This window comes from Manis pentadactyla, chromosome 11 (genome assembly GCF_030020395.1).
Source record: "Manis pentadactyla isolate mManPen7 chromosome 11, mManPen7.hap1, whole genome shotgun sequence".
Classification (NCBI taxonomy): Eukaryota; Metazoa; Chordata; class Mammalia; order Pholidota; family Manidae; genus Manis; species Manis pentadactyla.
Window position 1 is genome coordinate 90,424,337 of NC_080029.1, and position 13,408 is coordinate 90,437,744.

Consider the following 13,408-nt stretch of genomic DNA (forward strand, 5'->3'; position numbering starts at 1 on the left):
TCCAGAATAGACCACATACTAGGCCACAAAAAGAGCCTCAGTAAATTCCAAAAGATTGAAATTCTACCAACCAACTTTTCAGACCACAAAGGTATAAAACTAGAAATAAATTGTACAAAGAAAGCAAAAAGGCTCACAAACACATGGAGGCTTAACAACATGCTCCTAAATAATCAATGGATCAACGACCAAATTAAAATGGAGATCAAGCAATATATGGAAACAAATGACAACAACAACACAAAGCCCCAACTTCTGTGGGACGCAGCAAAAGCAGTCTTAAGAGGAAAGTATATAGCAATCCAGGCATACTTAAAGAAGGAAGAACAATCCCAAATGAATAGTCTAATGTCACCATTATCAAAACTGGAAAAAGAAGAACAAATGAGGCCTAAAGTCAGCAGAAGGAGGGACATAATAAAGATCAGAGAAGAAATAGATAAAATTGAGAAGAATAAAACAATAGAAAAAAATCACTGAAACCAAGAGCTGGTTCTTTGAGAAAATAAACAAAATAGATAAGCCTCTAGCCAAACTTATTAAGAGAAAAAGAGAATCAACACACATCAACAGAATCAGAAACGAGAAAGAAAGAATCATGACAGACTGCACATAAATACAAAGAATTATTAGAGAATACTATGAAAACCTATGCTAACAAGCTGGAAAACCTAGGAGAAATGGGCAACTTCCTAGAAAAATACAACCTTCCAAGACTGACCAAGGAAGAAACACAAAAATTAAACAAACCAATTACGAGCAAAGAAATTGAAGCAGTAATAAAAAAAACTACCCAAGAATAAAACCCCCGGGTCAGATGGATTTACCTCAGAATTTTAGCAGACATACAGAGAAGTCATAATACTCATTCTCCTTAAAGATTTCCAAAAAATAGAAGAGGAGGGAATACTCCCAAACTCATTCTATGAAGCCAACATTACCCTAATACTAAAACCAGGCAAAGACCCCACCAAAAAAGAAAATTACAGACCAATATCCCTGATGAATGTAGATGCAAAAATACTCAATAAAATATTAGCAAACCGAATTCAAAAATATATCAAAAGGATCATACACCATGACCAAGTGGGATTCATCCCAGGGATGCAAGGATGGTACAACATTCGAAAATCCATCAACATCATCCACCACATAAACAAAAAGAAGGACAAAAACCACATGATCATCTCCATAGATGCTGAAAAAGCATTTGACAAAATTCAACATCCATTCACGACAAAAACTCTCAGCAAAATGGGTATAGAGGGCAAGTACCTCAACATAATAAAGGCCATATATGATAAACCCACAGCCAACATCATACTGAATAGCGAGAAGCTGAAAGCTTTTCCTCTGAGATTGGGAACAAGACAGGGATGCCCACTCTCCCCACTGTTATTTAACAAGTACTGGAGGTCCTAGCCATGGCAATTAGACAAAAGAAAGAAATACAAGGAATCCAGATTGGTAAAGAAGAAGTTAAACTGTCACTATTTGCAGATGACATGATATTATACATTAAAAACCCTAAAGACTCCATTCCAAAACTACTAGAACTGATATCAGAATACAGCAAAGTTGCAGGATACAAAATTAGCACACAGAAATCTGTGGCTTTCCTATACACTAACAATGAACCATTAGAAAGAGAAATCAGGAAAACAATTCCATTCACAATTACATCAAAAGAATAAAATACCTAGGAATAAACCTAACCAAAGAAGTGAAAGACCTATACCCTGAAAACTGTAAGACACTCTTAAGAGAAATTAAAGAGGACACTAACAAATGGAAACTCATCCCATGCTCTTGGCTAGGAAGAATTAATATCGTCAAAATGGTCATCCTGCCCAAAGCAATATACAGATTTGATGCAATCCCTATCATATTACCGACAGCATTCTTCAACGAACTGGAACAAATAGTTCAAAAATTCATATGGAAACACCAAAGACCCCGAATAGCCACAGCAATCCTGAGAAGGAAGAATAAAGTTGGGGGGATTTTGCTCCCCAACTTCAAGCTCTCCTACAAAGCCACAGTAATCAAGACAATTTAGTACTGGCACAGAAACAGAGCCACAGACCAGTGGAACAGAATAGAGACTCCAGACATTAACCCAAACATATATGGTCAATTAATATATGATAAAGGAGCCATGGGCATACAATGGGGAAAGGACAGTCTCTTCAACAGATGGTGCTGGCAAAATTGGACAGCTACATGTAAGAGAATGAAACTGGATCTCTGTCTAACCCCATACACAAAAGTAAATTCGAAATGGATCGAAGATCTGAATGTAAGTCATGAAACCATAAAACTCTTAGAAAAAAACATAGGCAAAAATCTCTTGGACATAAACATGAGCGACTTCTTCATGAACATATCTCCCTGGGCAAGGGTAACAAAAGCAAAAATGAACAAGTGGGGCTACATCAAGCTGAAAAGTTTCTGTACAGCAAAGGACACCATCAATAGAACAAAAAGGTACCCCACAGTATGGGAGAATATATTCATAAATGACAGATCCGATAAAGGGTTGACATCCAAAATATATAAAGAGCTCACGCACCTCAACAAACAAAAAGCAAATAATCCAATTAAAAAACAGGCAGAGGTGCTGAACAGACAGTTCTCCAAAGAAATTCAGATGGCCAACAGACACATGAAAAGATGCTCCACATCACTAGTTATCAGAGAAATGCAAATTAAAACCACAATGAGATATCACCTCACACCAGTAAGGATGGCTACCATCCAAAAGACAGACAGCAACAAATGTTGGTGAGGTTGTGGAGAAAGGGGAACCCTCCTACACTGCTGGTGGGAATGTAAATTAGTTCAACCACTACGGAAAGCAGTATGGAGGTTCCTCAAAAAGCTCAAAATAGAAATACCATTTGACCCAGGAATTCCACTTTTAGGTATTTACCCTAAGAATGCAGCAGTCCAGTTTGAAAAAGACAGATGCACCCCTATGTTTATCGCAGCACTATTTACAATAGCCAAGAAATGGAAGCAACCTGAGTTTCCATCAGTAGATGAATGCATAAAGAAGATGTGGTACATATACACAATGGAATATTATTCATCCATAAGAAGAAAACAAATCCTACCATTTGCAACAACATGGAAGGAGCTCGAGGGTATTATGCTCAGTGAAATAAGCCAGGCAGAGAAAGACAAAGATGAAATGATTTCACTCATATGTAGAGTATAAGAACAAAGAAAAAACTGAAGGAACAAAACATCAACAGAAACACAGAACCCAAGAATGGACTAACAGTTACTAAAGGGAAAGGGACTGGGGAGGATGAGTGGGGAAGGATAAGGGAGGGAAAAAAGAAAAGGGATATTACGATTAGCATGTATAATATGGGTGGGGCATGGGGAGGGCTGTGCAACACAGAGAAGACAAGTAGTGATTCTACAACATCTTATTACACTGATGGACAGTGACTGTAATGGGTTTTGTGGTGGGGACTTGGTGAAAGGGGGACGCTAGTAAACATAATGTTCTTCATGTAATTGTAGATTAATGGTAACAAAAAAAACCCCCAAAACAAATAAACAAAAAAACAACAAGAGGCAGGAATTTACCCTAAGAATACAGGATCCCAGATTCAAAAGGACATATGCATCCCAATGTTTATTGCAGCACTATTTACAACAGCCAAGAAATGGAAGAAACACCTATGTGTCCATCACTAGATGACTGGATAAAGAAGATGTGGTACATATACACAAAGGAATATTATTCAGCAACAAGAAGAAAAGAAATCCTACCATTTGCAACAACATGGATGGAGCTAGAGGGTATTATGCTCAGTGAAATAAGCCAGGTGGAGAAAGACAAGTACCATATGATTTCACCCATCTGAGGAGTGTAACAACAAAGCAAAAACTGAATCAACCAAACAGCAGCAGACTCATAGAACCAAGAATGGAGTAACAGACACCAAAAGGAAAGGGACTGGAGAGGGTGGGTGGGAAGGGAAGGATAAGAGGATTAAGGGGCATTATGATTAGCACACATAATATAGGGGGGGCACGGGGAAGGAAGTATAGCAGAGAAGTTTACTATGCTGATGGACAGTGACCATAATGGGGTATATGGTGGGGACTTGATAATAGGGGCAATGTAGTAACCACAATGTTGCTCAAGTGAAATCTGAGCATAAAATTGTGTATCCATGATACCTTAATAAAAAAAATAAAATAACAAGAGGCAAAGAAATAAAATGTCACACATGGGAACGGTATATTTACAGCAGAAAACCTGCATATCTGGTATACTGTTGTGCCCTCCTTACTTACTGTATCTGCAGCAGTGAGATTGATACCCAGTCCTCCAGCTCGTGTGCTTAGCAGGAACACAAAGATGTCATTCCTGCAGAAAAAGGGGATATATTAAGAGTAAAAATTGAAAAATAAAAATATCATGTGGCAAAAAAGAGGGATCTCTGAATACAGAACAATGTCTACGGCCAGAAAGAGTTTTTGGTGGTTACCCAGGCCTGATGCACACTTCTTTGATGCATTGTACAAAGATGCTGGATTGCTAAATTCAAGCCACAGTCGTCATCTTCCAATTTGCAGATATGCTTTTGCTGTCTACTAATACTGACTGATTGGCAATATAATTATCAACATGCAGCAAATAACAGAAAAAATATGTTATCATGGAAGCAGAGACCTCTCTTTCTATATAATAGTCATAATTTTAACAAGTCAACCCACTCCTAGTTCATATCGAAGAGACAAATAAATCAGCTTTTCCCGGTGTTTCTCCCTAGGAATCATAACTTCCAATAGTTTGGAAACTGATTATTTTAATTCCAAAGCACTCATTCTTAGATGAAGAACTATAGCTCTAGAAAAATGACCTAAGGTCAGGACTAAGACTCAGGTCCTAACTTTGATGTATTAAGTTGAACTTAGGATCAATGTATAAAGACAGAGTTAGTTGAAAAACTTTGATGAATACCAAGAGAAGCCCTTACACAGAAACAATCCAGTACAGTTTTCTCAGTGTCCCTTTACATCCTACATCTTTTTAAGGAAACCTAGAATTATAAATAAACCAGTAGGTGCCACTGTCACTCATTCAAGCAACAAATATTTACTGAATTATCTTCTAGGAATAAGGCCTATGCCAGATCACAAAGAGCAGGCTTTGAATATAAGATTTATCTATGTTACACACTTACAATTAGGAGATCAGTCTGAACCCAGTTCTTGAAGATAATACATTTTAAGATTATTTTGCACTTTTATGATCCTGGCATCTGAGGTTATTTTCCAGAACATTTCTAAAGGAAAAGGGCTGCATATACTGGTGAGCAAACTTCACAGTCCTCTAAATCAAGCTACTAATCCCTTTTCTTCATGACTAAAATGAGGAATACAACTGAAAGTTCATATAGATCAGTGTTATTCAAACTGCAGGCCACACCTATCAATTATTTGGTGGATTTGGACCTCAATGAAGAAATAAGGCAGACTAGAAAACATTATAATACATCACAAAAGGATCAGTACTGTTTTGTGAAATTTCAGATATGGCATATAGGTAATAAATCCCAATGTAAAATGGATTTTATTCTGTGGGTTCCAGTAAAAAAAAAAAAAAAAAAGGCAACACTGACATGGGGGTGCTCTCATCCCCTGGATGCTGTTCTTCCTGGTGGAGTCACTTGCTGAAGGTCTGCTTTCTGGACTGTAAAATGTGGATGCTCTGAAAGCTGGAGTGACTAACTGATGAAACATCAACAGCAAACATGAATGTCAGTGAAGGAACTCTTTTGAAATAAGCATCCTGGTTAATTACTAAGCTGAGTAGGTCCTAGTAGAAAACTGTCCATTATTTGCATTCAATTAAATATAACTTTCCTAGAGGCAGTCATGGATAACAGCATGTTTGGAGGCTTCTTATAGGGCATGATTCTAAAAGCTCTGTACTTTGATAAAAGTTCTACTCATTAATCCTTGAATTTTACCATGAAGTTTAAACATTTTTATTTATTTAATTTACATCAAGTTATCTTTTGTGGTTAAATCATACAGGGCAAACCAAGATTATTAAAAGTCATCTGTCAACTTACATTTTCCCATAGATATGGGATGACATAAATGGAAGCTTGCTATCTTACAGCCCATAGGAGAATATTTAAACCAAAAAAAGCCTTCAAATAAGAATTGATTGAGCTTTCCAAAACGGAACGAATTTCTATAGAGTGAATCCTTGCAACTCTGGCCCTGAGAAGATTGCTCTTCCCTGTATCTCTCTCTCTCTCCTGGTTTGTTGGGTACAGAGGCAAGGAAGGGGCAAAGTCTTCTCTCAGATACCTGTGTGAGCTGACAGAGTCGCCCAATTGCCAGTATTGTTTTGCCAATTCCTAAAGACGTTCACAGCCTGCATTTAGGGTGGAGGGCAGGGGAACAGATCTGGGACACAGAGAAGTAGAATGCAGTTGGGAACTACAATAGAAGAAAGGGGAGTGAAGATGGGTAATTGCCAGTCTGGAGAGCCAGAGAGACAAGTCCCTAGATGGGGTAATCACAAACAGTGACTACATACAGAAAAATCCAACGGGGACTACAGACAGAAAAAACACTAGCAAAAGGAAACTAGATTAAGTAGCAAAACTGAGAAATATATTTGTGAAAAATGTTTTTTTGGGATATTAATTATGTTGAAGAGGACACCTTTTAATGATGAGGTAGATAGTAAGTAGCAAGATTTAGTTGCATTCAATGTTATTTTATCATATTGTAATGGAAAAAAAGGATTACAGAAACCTTGGGTTGTTAAAACAAATCAGTTCCATCCTGGATCATACTATTGAATCATTTATAAACAAAAACATGTAAATCAAACTGCTGAGAAGTTCCTTTCTACTTAATAAATCTAGTATTTATACTGTGAATTAATGTTTTGGGGGCTCTGACTAAAATAGAAAAAGAATCCCAGAAGGCAATATGATGGTTTGGGTGCCCTCTAGGGGGATGAAAGGGAATCTCAAATCAAGGTCTTTTGGAAACGGCCTTAGAGACAAGGCTTTGCGGGTGTGGGGCTGTGGGGCAGTAGGGGGAGTTTCTGTGAAGGAGCCTAGCCTATGAAATCATGTTGCAAAAGCCTGTCTAGGTCTCACCCTTACTCTTTAGTTAATGATCCATGAGGCTACTTTGCACCAAAATACCCAAATAGTGCTGGCAGGTAGCCTAGCTGACTACAGTAAAGATGTGCTCAATGACTGAAAAAGAGCCAGAATGAAAGATGGCCCTGGAGCTCTACAACACTCCCAACCAAGAAAGAGAAAGCCATACTACACTCATTTTTTTCTGTTTTCCAAAGGGTCACTCTGAGTGAGCAGATAATAGGGGTGAGGGAGGGGGAGGGGTCCATTTTATAAAGGTCGTGGGTAGGAGGAAGGGAAGCAAAGGCCAAGGCACCCCAGAGCAAAGACCTAGTGAATGGCTTCTAGTATCACGCACTGGTCACATGTTCTGAATGTTGTCCAGTCAGGACATCCTGGCCAAACAGTCTTTAGTCTCAGTCAGACTCTTTCCTGGAAGGATCACTCATAAATAAATCTTGTATGAAGGGAATGTAAATGGTTTTTTATAGGAGTTCTTGTTTACTCTGGCTGACCTTTGAGCCACAGGGTTTTCTAGTTGGAACTACAATTTTTTCTTTTGATGTCTTTTCATTAATAATAATGAAAATATTTGGCAAGGCATGCTTCTGATTTCAAAAATACCTGTCTTTTCTTCGCATTGGGCTATTGCAGCCATTCAAATTTCTAGGTTGAGAACTTTCTGCCCATTTGGAAGGGTCTACCAAATAAGCTTCCTGTATGCATAGGCACAGTTCAGATACTATGTATGAGAAGTAGATTATTTCTTAGCTATAATCCCAACTCTAATCACCTAGCTCATAATGTAGGCAGCGAAGTCTGTAGACCTTAGTCTGTTTTTTTTTTCATTTTGCCTAATATTAGGTAATAGGGTGTTAAATGATGGTCACTGAAATGCTGAATATTAGATAATAGGGTGTTAAATGATGGTTACTGAAATGCTGAATCTAAATAAAACCATTCTCTAAGTAATTCGCAGTTGTAGGGTTTGTAAACTCAAGTAAGGTTTCCCAGGAAAACTGTAAAATAAGGTATTTACTAAGCAGATCTAGGACAATTTAGGCTAAGTTTTTCACAATCACTGTGGTACTGCAATTGCCCAGGAACTCTTTCACAAGTTAAATTAAGAATTTTAATAGTAATAAATGAGCTACATCTACTGATTTTTTTAAACTAAAAGGTCACTGTAAAATATACTGGGCCCTGGATCTCACAGTCTAGTTTTGTGGGAATCGTGTTAGCTAGAAGAACAGCTGTAGCTCTACAACTCAAGCCCAAATCATTAGAAGTCAACAGACTATACCCTGATTGGAGTCTAAATCAGTAGAATTTTCTACAAAGAAATGTGATAATATCTTCACTCAGTAATTTTTCTTATTTGTATCTATAGTAAGAAAATCATCTAAAATGGACATTTTAACAGTAGAAAAGTGGTATATATACCCAGTGTAATGGAATATTTATCATTAAAAATAATCATTACAAAGACTTTGTGAAGATGTCTATGACACAATGTTTAGTAGAAGAAATCAGGATACACAATCTTATTTACAGTACAGTTTCAGTGTATAAATATAACCACACACACACACTAAAGACTAGAGGGATACAACTAAGAGCTGGAGATCTTAAGTTGGAGTAGGTATGGACATAGTAAAATATGTTACACTTGATTTCAGAATCAAGAAGAGATAGTCAGCTGGTAAGTTTTTTGGGCTTGGGAGGGAGCACAATATGGTGGGCTAGGAAGTACTCTATTTTTATTATACACCAGTTTAGATAATCAATTTAAGAATCTGCCAATAGCTTCTGCTGAGATGCTAGGTTAGGCCATCTGCATGGTTGCTCCAAAGTAACAAAGTGAAACTGGTCCAAAGCAGATCTTCCCTTCCACTGTTGGTCACAGCCCCTGAATTCAGATGTACTTTCAACTTAGGGGTTATTGGCTTGAGTATACACTGTGAACCAGAACTTCAGGATGTATCTTACCCATGCTCTACTGTAAATAAATGATCATGCAACAGGAAAAATTTTCAATCACAGAGGGCAGTCTATGTTGAACTATGGATTTGTTTTAAGCTAAACTGTTTTACATCTTAAGTAAATGATATTTAAAACTAAAATGAAACCAAAAATTGTGACCTAATTTCAAACGGCTATGTGCTTAATTTTCTTCCCAGGAATTCGAAAGTTAAATATTAACAGATTACACAAGTAAAGGGCAGAAATTCAGAATTGTTCTGAATAACAGAACATTAAGATCTACTCTACTCCCTCATTCTCCACGTCTAAGGAAGAAAACTAATGGTGGAGTTCAGCACTACTAACGGAGCTTGGCTTTCTCCTTGGAGAGGAGCAGTAACCAGACTCTGCTTATTAAAACCTGCACTTAGGATAATTAGGGCTCTGTAAGCCATCAGCATCCAGCAGGCCGTATTTGAAATTCCATAGGCTCATTATCAGGTGGGAGAAGTACTGTAACTGAGAGCTGCAAGCTGAACGGAATGCACACTACTGCAATTTGTCATATTGCATTGTACTACCGCAAGGTTAGAGGGAAGGCAGGAAAAAGGAAGGTGTTTTCTTTAAAAAAATTTATACAAAATGAAACAGGTAAGCAAAAACAAACTAAAATCAACTTTAAGTCAACACCAAGAGATAGCCACTGTTAACATTTGGGCAGAAAGCTTTATGGACTTATTTCTAAATAAGCGGTGATTTTGGTTCATACTCAGAAATCCTTTTCCTTATTGCCAAAAAAATAGGGACTAATTCGGTAAGAAAGCGTATTTTGAATACAAAAATTACCAAGTATTTATTTTCTCTCTCTCTCTCTCTCTCTCTCTCTCACTAAGATCTGAACCACTTCTAGGCAGCTTTAGCTACCTCTTAAAATGGCAGGAACTATATATCATGACCACCTAACAACATGAGATACACCGGCATTACTTTTAATCTCAAGCACAGAGGGAAATCAACAAGAATTTTTGTAATTCCTATTAGCGTTACCTGTTCTGAAAATCAGCAACCATGTCCCGCCTTTCTGAAATCTTGGATGAGCCATCAAGCCTCATGTAGGTATGTTTCCTGTAAACCATATATTCCTGCCAATTAAAGTACAAAAATATAGTAAGTCTGATGCAATTACTGTATATTCTAATTCCTATAAACATCTACCTTCTACTTTCTATCTCATCCACACTGGGATTAAGTGACTGTATCCAGACTGAGGAGAAAACAGTCTCAAAAGTATAGGAATTTAATCTGTAAATGAGCTTGTGTGTGAAAATGAAGGGAAACCTGAAGATTACAACCACCCTCAATTTCAATTTAGAAACTAATTTTATTCCTATAGATTCTTACAGGTTTCATGAAAAACAAAAAAACAAAGTCAAGTAAAATCACCAAATAAAAATGGCTTTTCAGTCACCAGATGTCTCTCACAGCTATGAAATATCCAGTTTTCTTTCAGTAACACTCACCCTAATGTTTCTCTCTAGCAAACTTGCTGACCGAAGTTCTTGAATTTACAACCTAAGCTTCCTTCTCCTAGCACAGCAAGAATTGCTGTTAATGGAGGCCTAAGCATCAGAGTGAACATAAGACAAGGTAACTTTCCATTGCAAAGACTGTTCCTGACATAATCTGTAAGAGGAATTACAACTTTTAAAGAATGGACAAGAGACTTCAAGAGATGCAATGGATATGTGTCTTCATTCTTCAAAGCTGCAACTTCTCTTTAGATGATGTCCAAATGAGCAAGGCTTTCCTTCTTACCCCTGATTATACAGATTATACTTCAGAAAGTCCACTTGTAGAGAATCTATTATTAAAGCTCAACACAGTTGCCTATTTATAAGAAACACAATGAAACAGTTAATTTCAGTTCTAAAATAACTATTCTCTATTGAAAAAGACTAATAATAATTTCTACATTTGGAAGATGTTTGTGTTAATTTTCTGTGGTCTGAAAATTAAATGTATGTTTTATTGCAATACTCTTGTAGCTCTTTTGTCTGGCTGGGTATTTCAGCACACAAGGTTGCTACAGTTTGGTATAGCTGCTGCAGTGTATGTGGCAGCCTACTCTTAGAGCAAAAGAGTGCCAAAAGACCTTCAAAAACCCTCTGTCTCTGGGAAGTGAAGCTGGTCAACAAACTAGACAAGCTCATCAAGACACACATCTTCATTGTGTTCTACATATATATTTACCATTTCTTTCTGTCTTCAGGTGGTTAAAGGCTTTGATAATTAAAAAGGGGCAGAAAATATTCAAAGTGAGCTTCAAGTTCATATTTAGTGGCATAACTCTACAATGAGACTAGGTTAATGGCAGAAGAGTAGGGAGTGTTTTGGATAAGGAGGACTTAAGGAAAGATGAAAAAATGACTGCATGATGATGGTCTGTAGAGGCTCACTATACCTTGACAGCTAATCAGATCAGGGGCTGTTGCCATTCAGAACAACAAAATGACTAGATTACACCCAGAGACATTCGGCAAGTTTGGACTTGAACCAATCATGAGCTTCCTGCACAGGTAATCTTTTGCCTTTTAAACCAAAACTTTTAACCTCAGTGACAACACTGATGCATGAATCTTCTTGTAGATCTTGCTGTTCACATCAGTTATATATTAAGGTCAGCACACACAGATATTAATCCTAGACCATAATCAAACCAATGCTGATTACAGAAAGCCTGTTACTGAGGCAACAGAAGCAAATCTTTTCCTTTAACTGCTTTAAGCTTTTGCTCTGCCACCCAGGGGAGTAGTGGGATTTCAGAAGGCTTAGATGAGTTTAGATCCTATTTCAATAAAGAGCTTCAAAACAAGTAAATGGACATGGAAAAAGCAATTAAAAAGCACAATAGGGGAACGTCTATATTCTCATACCACAGAAACACATCTAAAAGATAAAAACCGAGATAAAGCAATTCAGTATTCCTTTTGTTCACAAATTATGCCAAAGCTCTTTCTTTTAGACGCCTCTCTAAAATTTTAGGCTGTTAGAATAATTTAATCAAACATTCTCCTGGAAAGAAATGTCTAATTTCTTTCAACCATTAATTTTAGTTAACTATGCTGACTTCCATTCTTAATCGAGTTTTCTTATGATTCTAAAAACATCTGACTTAGTATAAAATTCAATCCTATTCTGTTCAAATAAAAACAGAAATTCTAACAACAAATATTTGATAGTACTCATGGAAGTATTAAAAACGTATTCTAAAAACCTCTAAAAAAAACCCCTCTATCACCACTTAATTAATCTCCACATCCAAAGGTTTTCTAAGATTCATCTTAAAAGCCTTGCTGAATACATTCTTTTCAAAGCTAACAGCTCTGACCTGGTTATTTAGAAACTATTCTCTGAGTTTTGAAGTTAGGTATCTTTTTTATTTTTTTAAATTTTGTTATCATTAATCTACAATTACATGAAGAACATCATGTTTACTAGGCTCTCCCCTACCCCAAGTCCCCCCAACAAACCCCATTACAGTCACTGTCCATCAGCATAGTAAGATGTTGTAGAATCACGACTTGTCTTCTGTGTTGCACAGCCCTCCCCTTTCCCCCAAACCCACATTATACATGCTAATCATAATACCCCCTTTCTTCTTCCCTGACCTTATCCTTCCCTACCCTCCCATTCTCCCCAGTCTCTTTCCCTTTGGTAACTGTTAGTCCATTCTTGGGTTCTGTGATTCTGCTGCTGTTTTGTTCCTTCAGTTTTTGCTTTCCACAGATGAGTGAAATCATTTGGTATTTGTCTTTCTCCGCTTGGCTTATTTCACTAAGCATAATACCCTCGAGCTCCATCCATGTTGTTGCAAATGGCAGGATTTGTTTTCTTCTTATGGCTGAATAATATTCCATTGTGTATATGCACCACATCTTCTTTATCCATTCATCTACTGATGGACACTTAGGTTGCTTCCATTTCTTGGCTATTGTAAATAGTGCTGCGATAAACATAGGGGTGCATCCATCTTTTTCAAACTGGACTGCTGCATTCTTAGGGTAAATTCCTAGAAATGGAATTCCTGGGTCAAATGGTAAGTCTATTTTGAGCATTTTGAGAAACCTCCATACTGCTTTCCACAATGGTTGAACTAATTTACATTCCCACCAGCAGTGTAGGAGGGTTCCCCTTTCTCCACAACCTCACCAACATTTGTTGTTGTTTGTCTTTTGGATGGTAGCCATCCTTACTGGTGTGAGGTGATATCTCATTGTGGTTTTAATTTGCATTTCTCTGCTGATTAG

General features: G+C 37.3%; 1 protein-coding gene across 2 annotated transcripts in view; it reads right to left on the bottom strand.

Moving 5' to 3' along the window:
- INO80 (INO80 complex ATPase subunit) overlaps positions 1 to 13,408 on the bottom strand; it is a 136,974-nt gene that overhangs the window by 21,140 nt on the left and 102,426 nt on the right. For both annotated transcript variants that reach the window (XM_057488702.1, XM_036923814.2), the window contains exons 28-29: positions 10,149 to 10,243; positions 4,318 to 4,390 (exon numbers count right to left, since the gene is read on the bottom strand). In XM_057488702.1, coding sequence (XP_057344685.1) covers positions 4,318 to 4,390; positions 10,149 to 10,243 — 168 coding nt within the window. The remainder of the gene's footprint in view (positions 1 to 4,317; positions 4,391 to 10,148; positions 10,244 to 13,408) is intronic.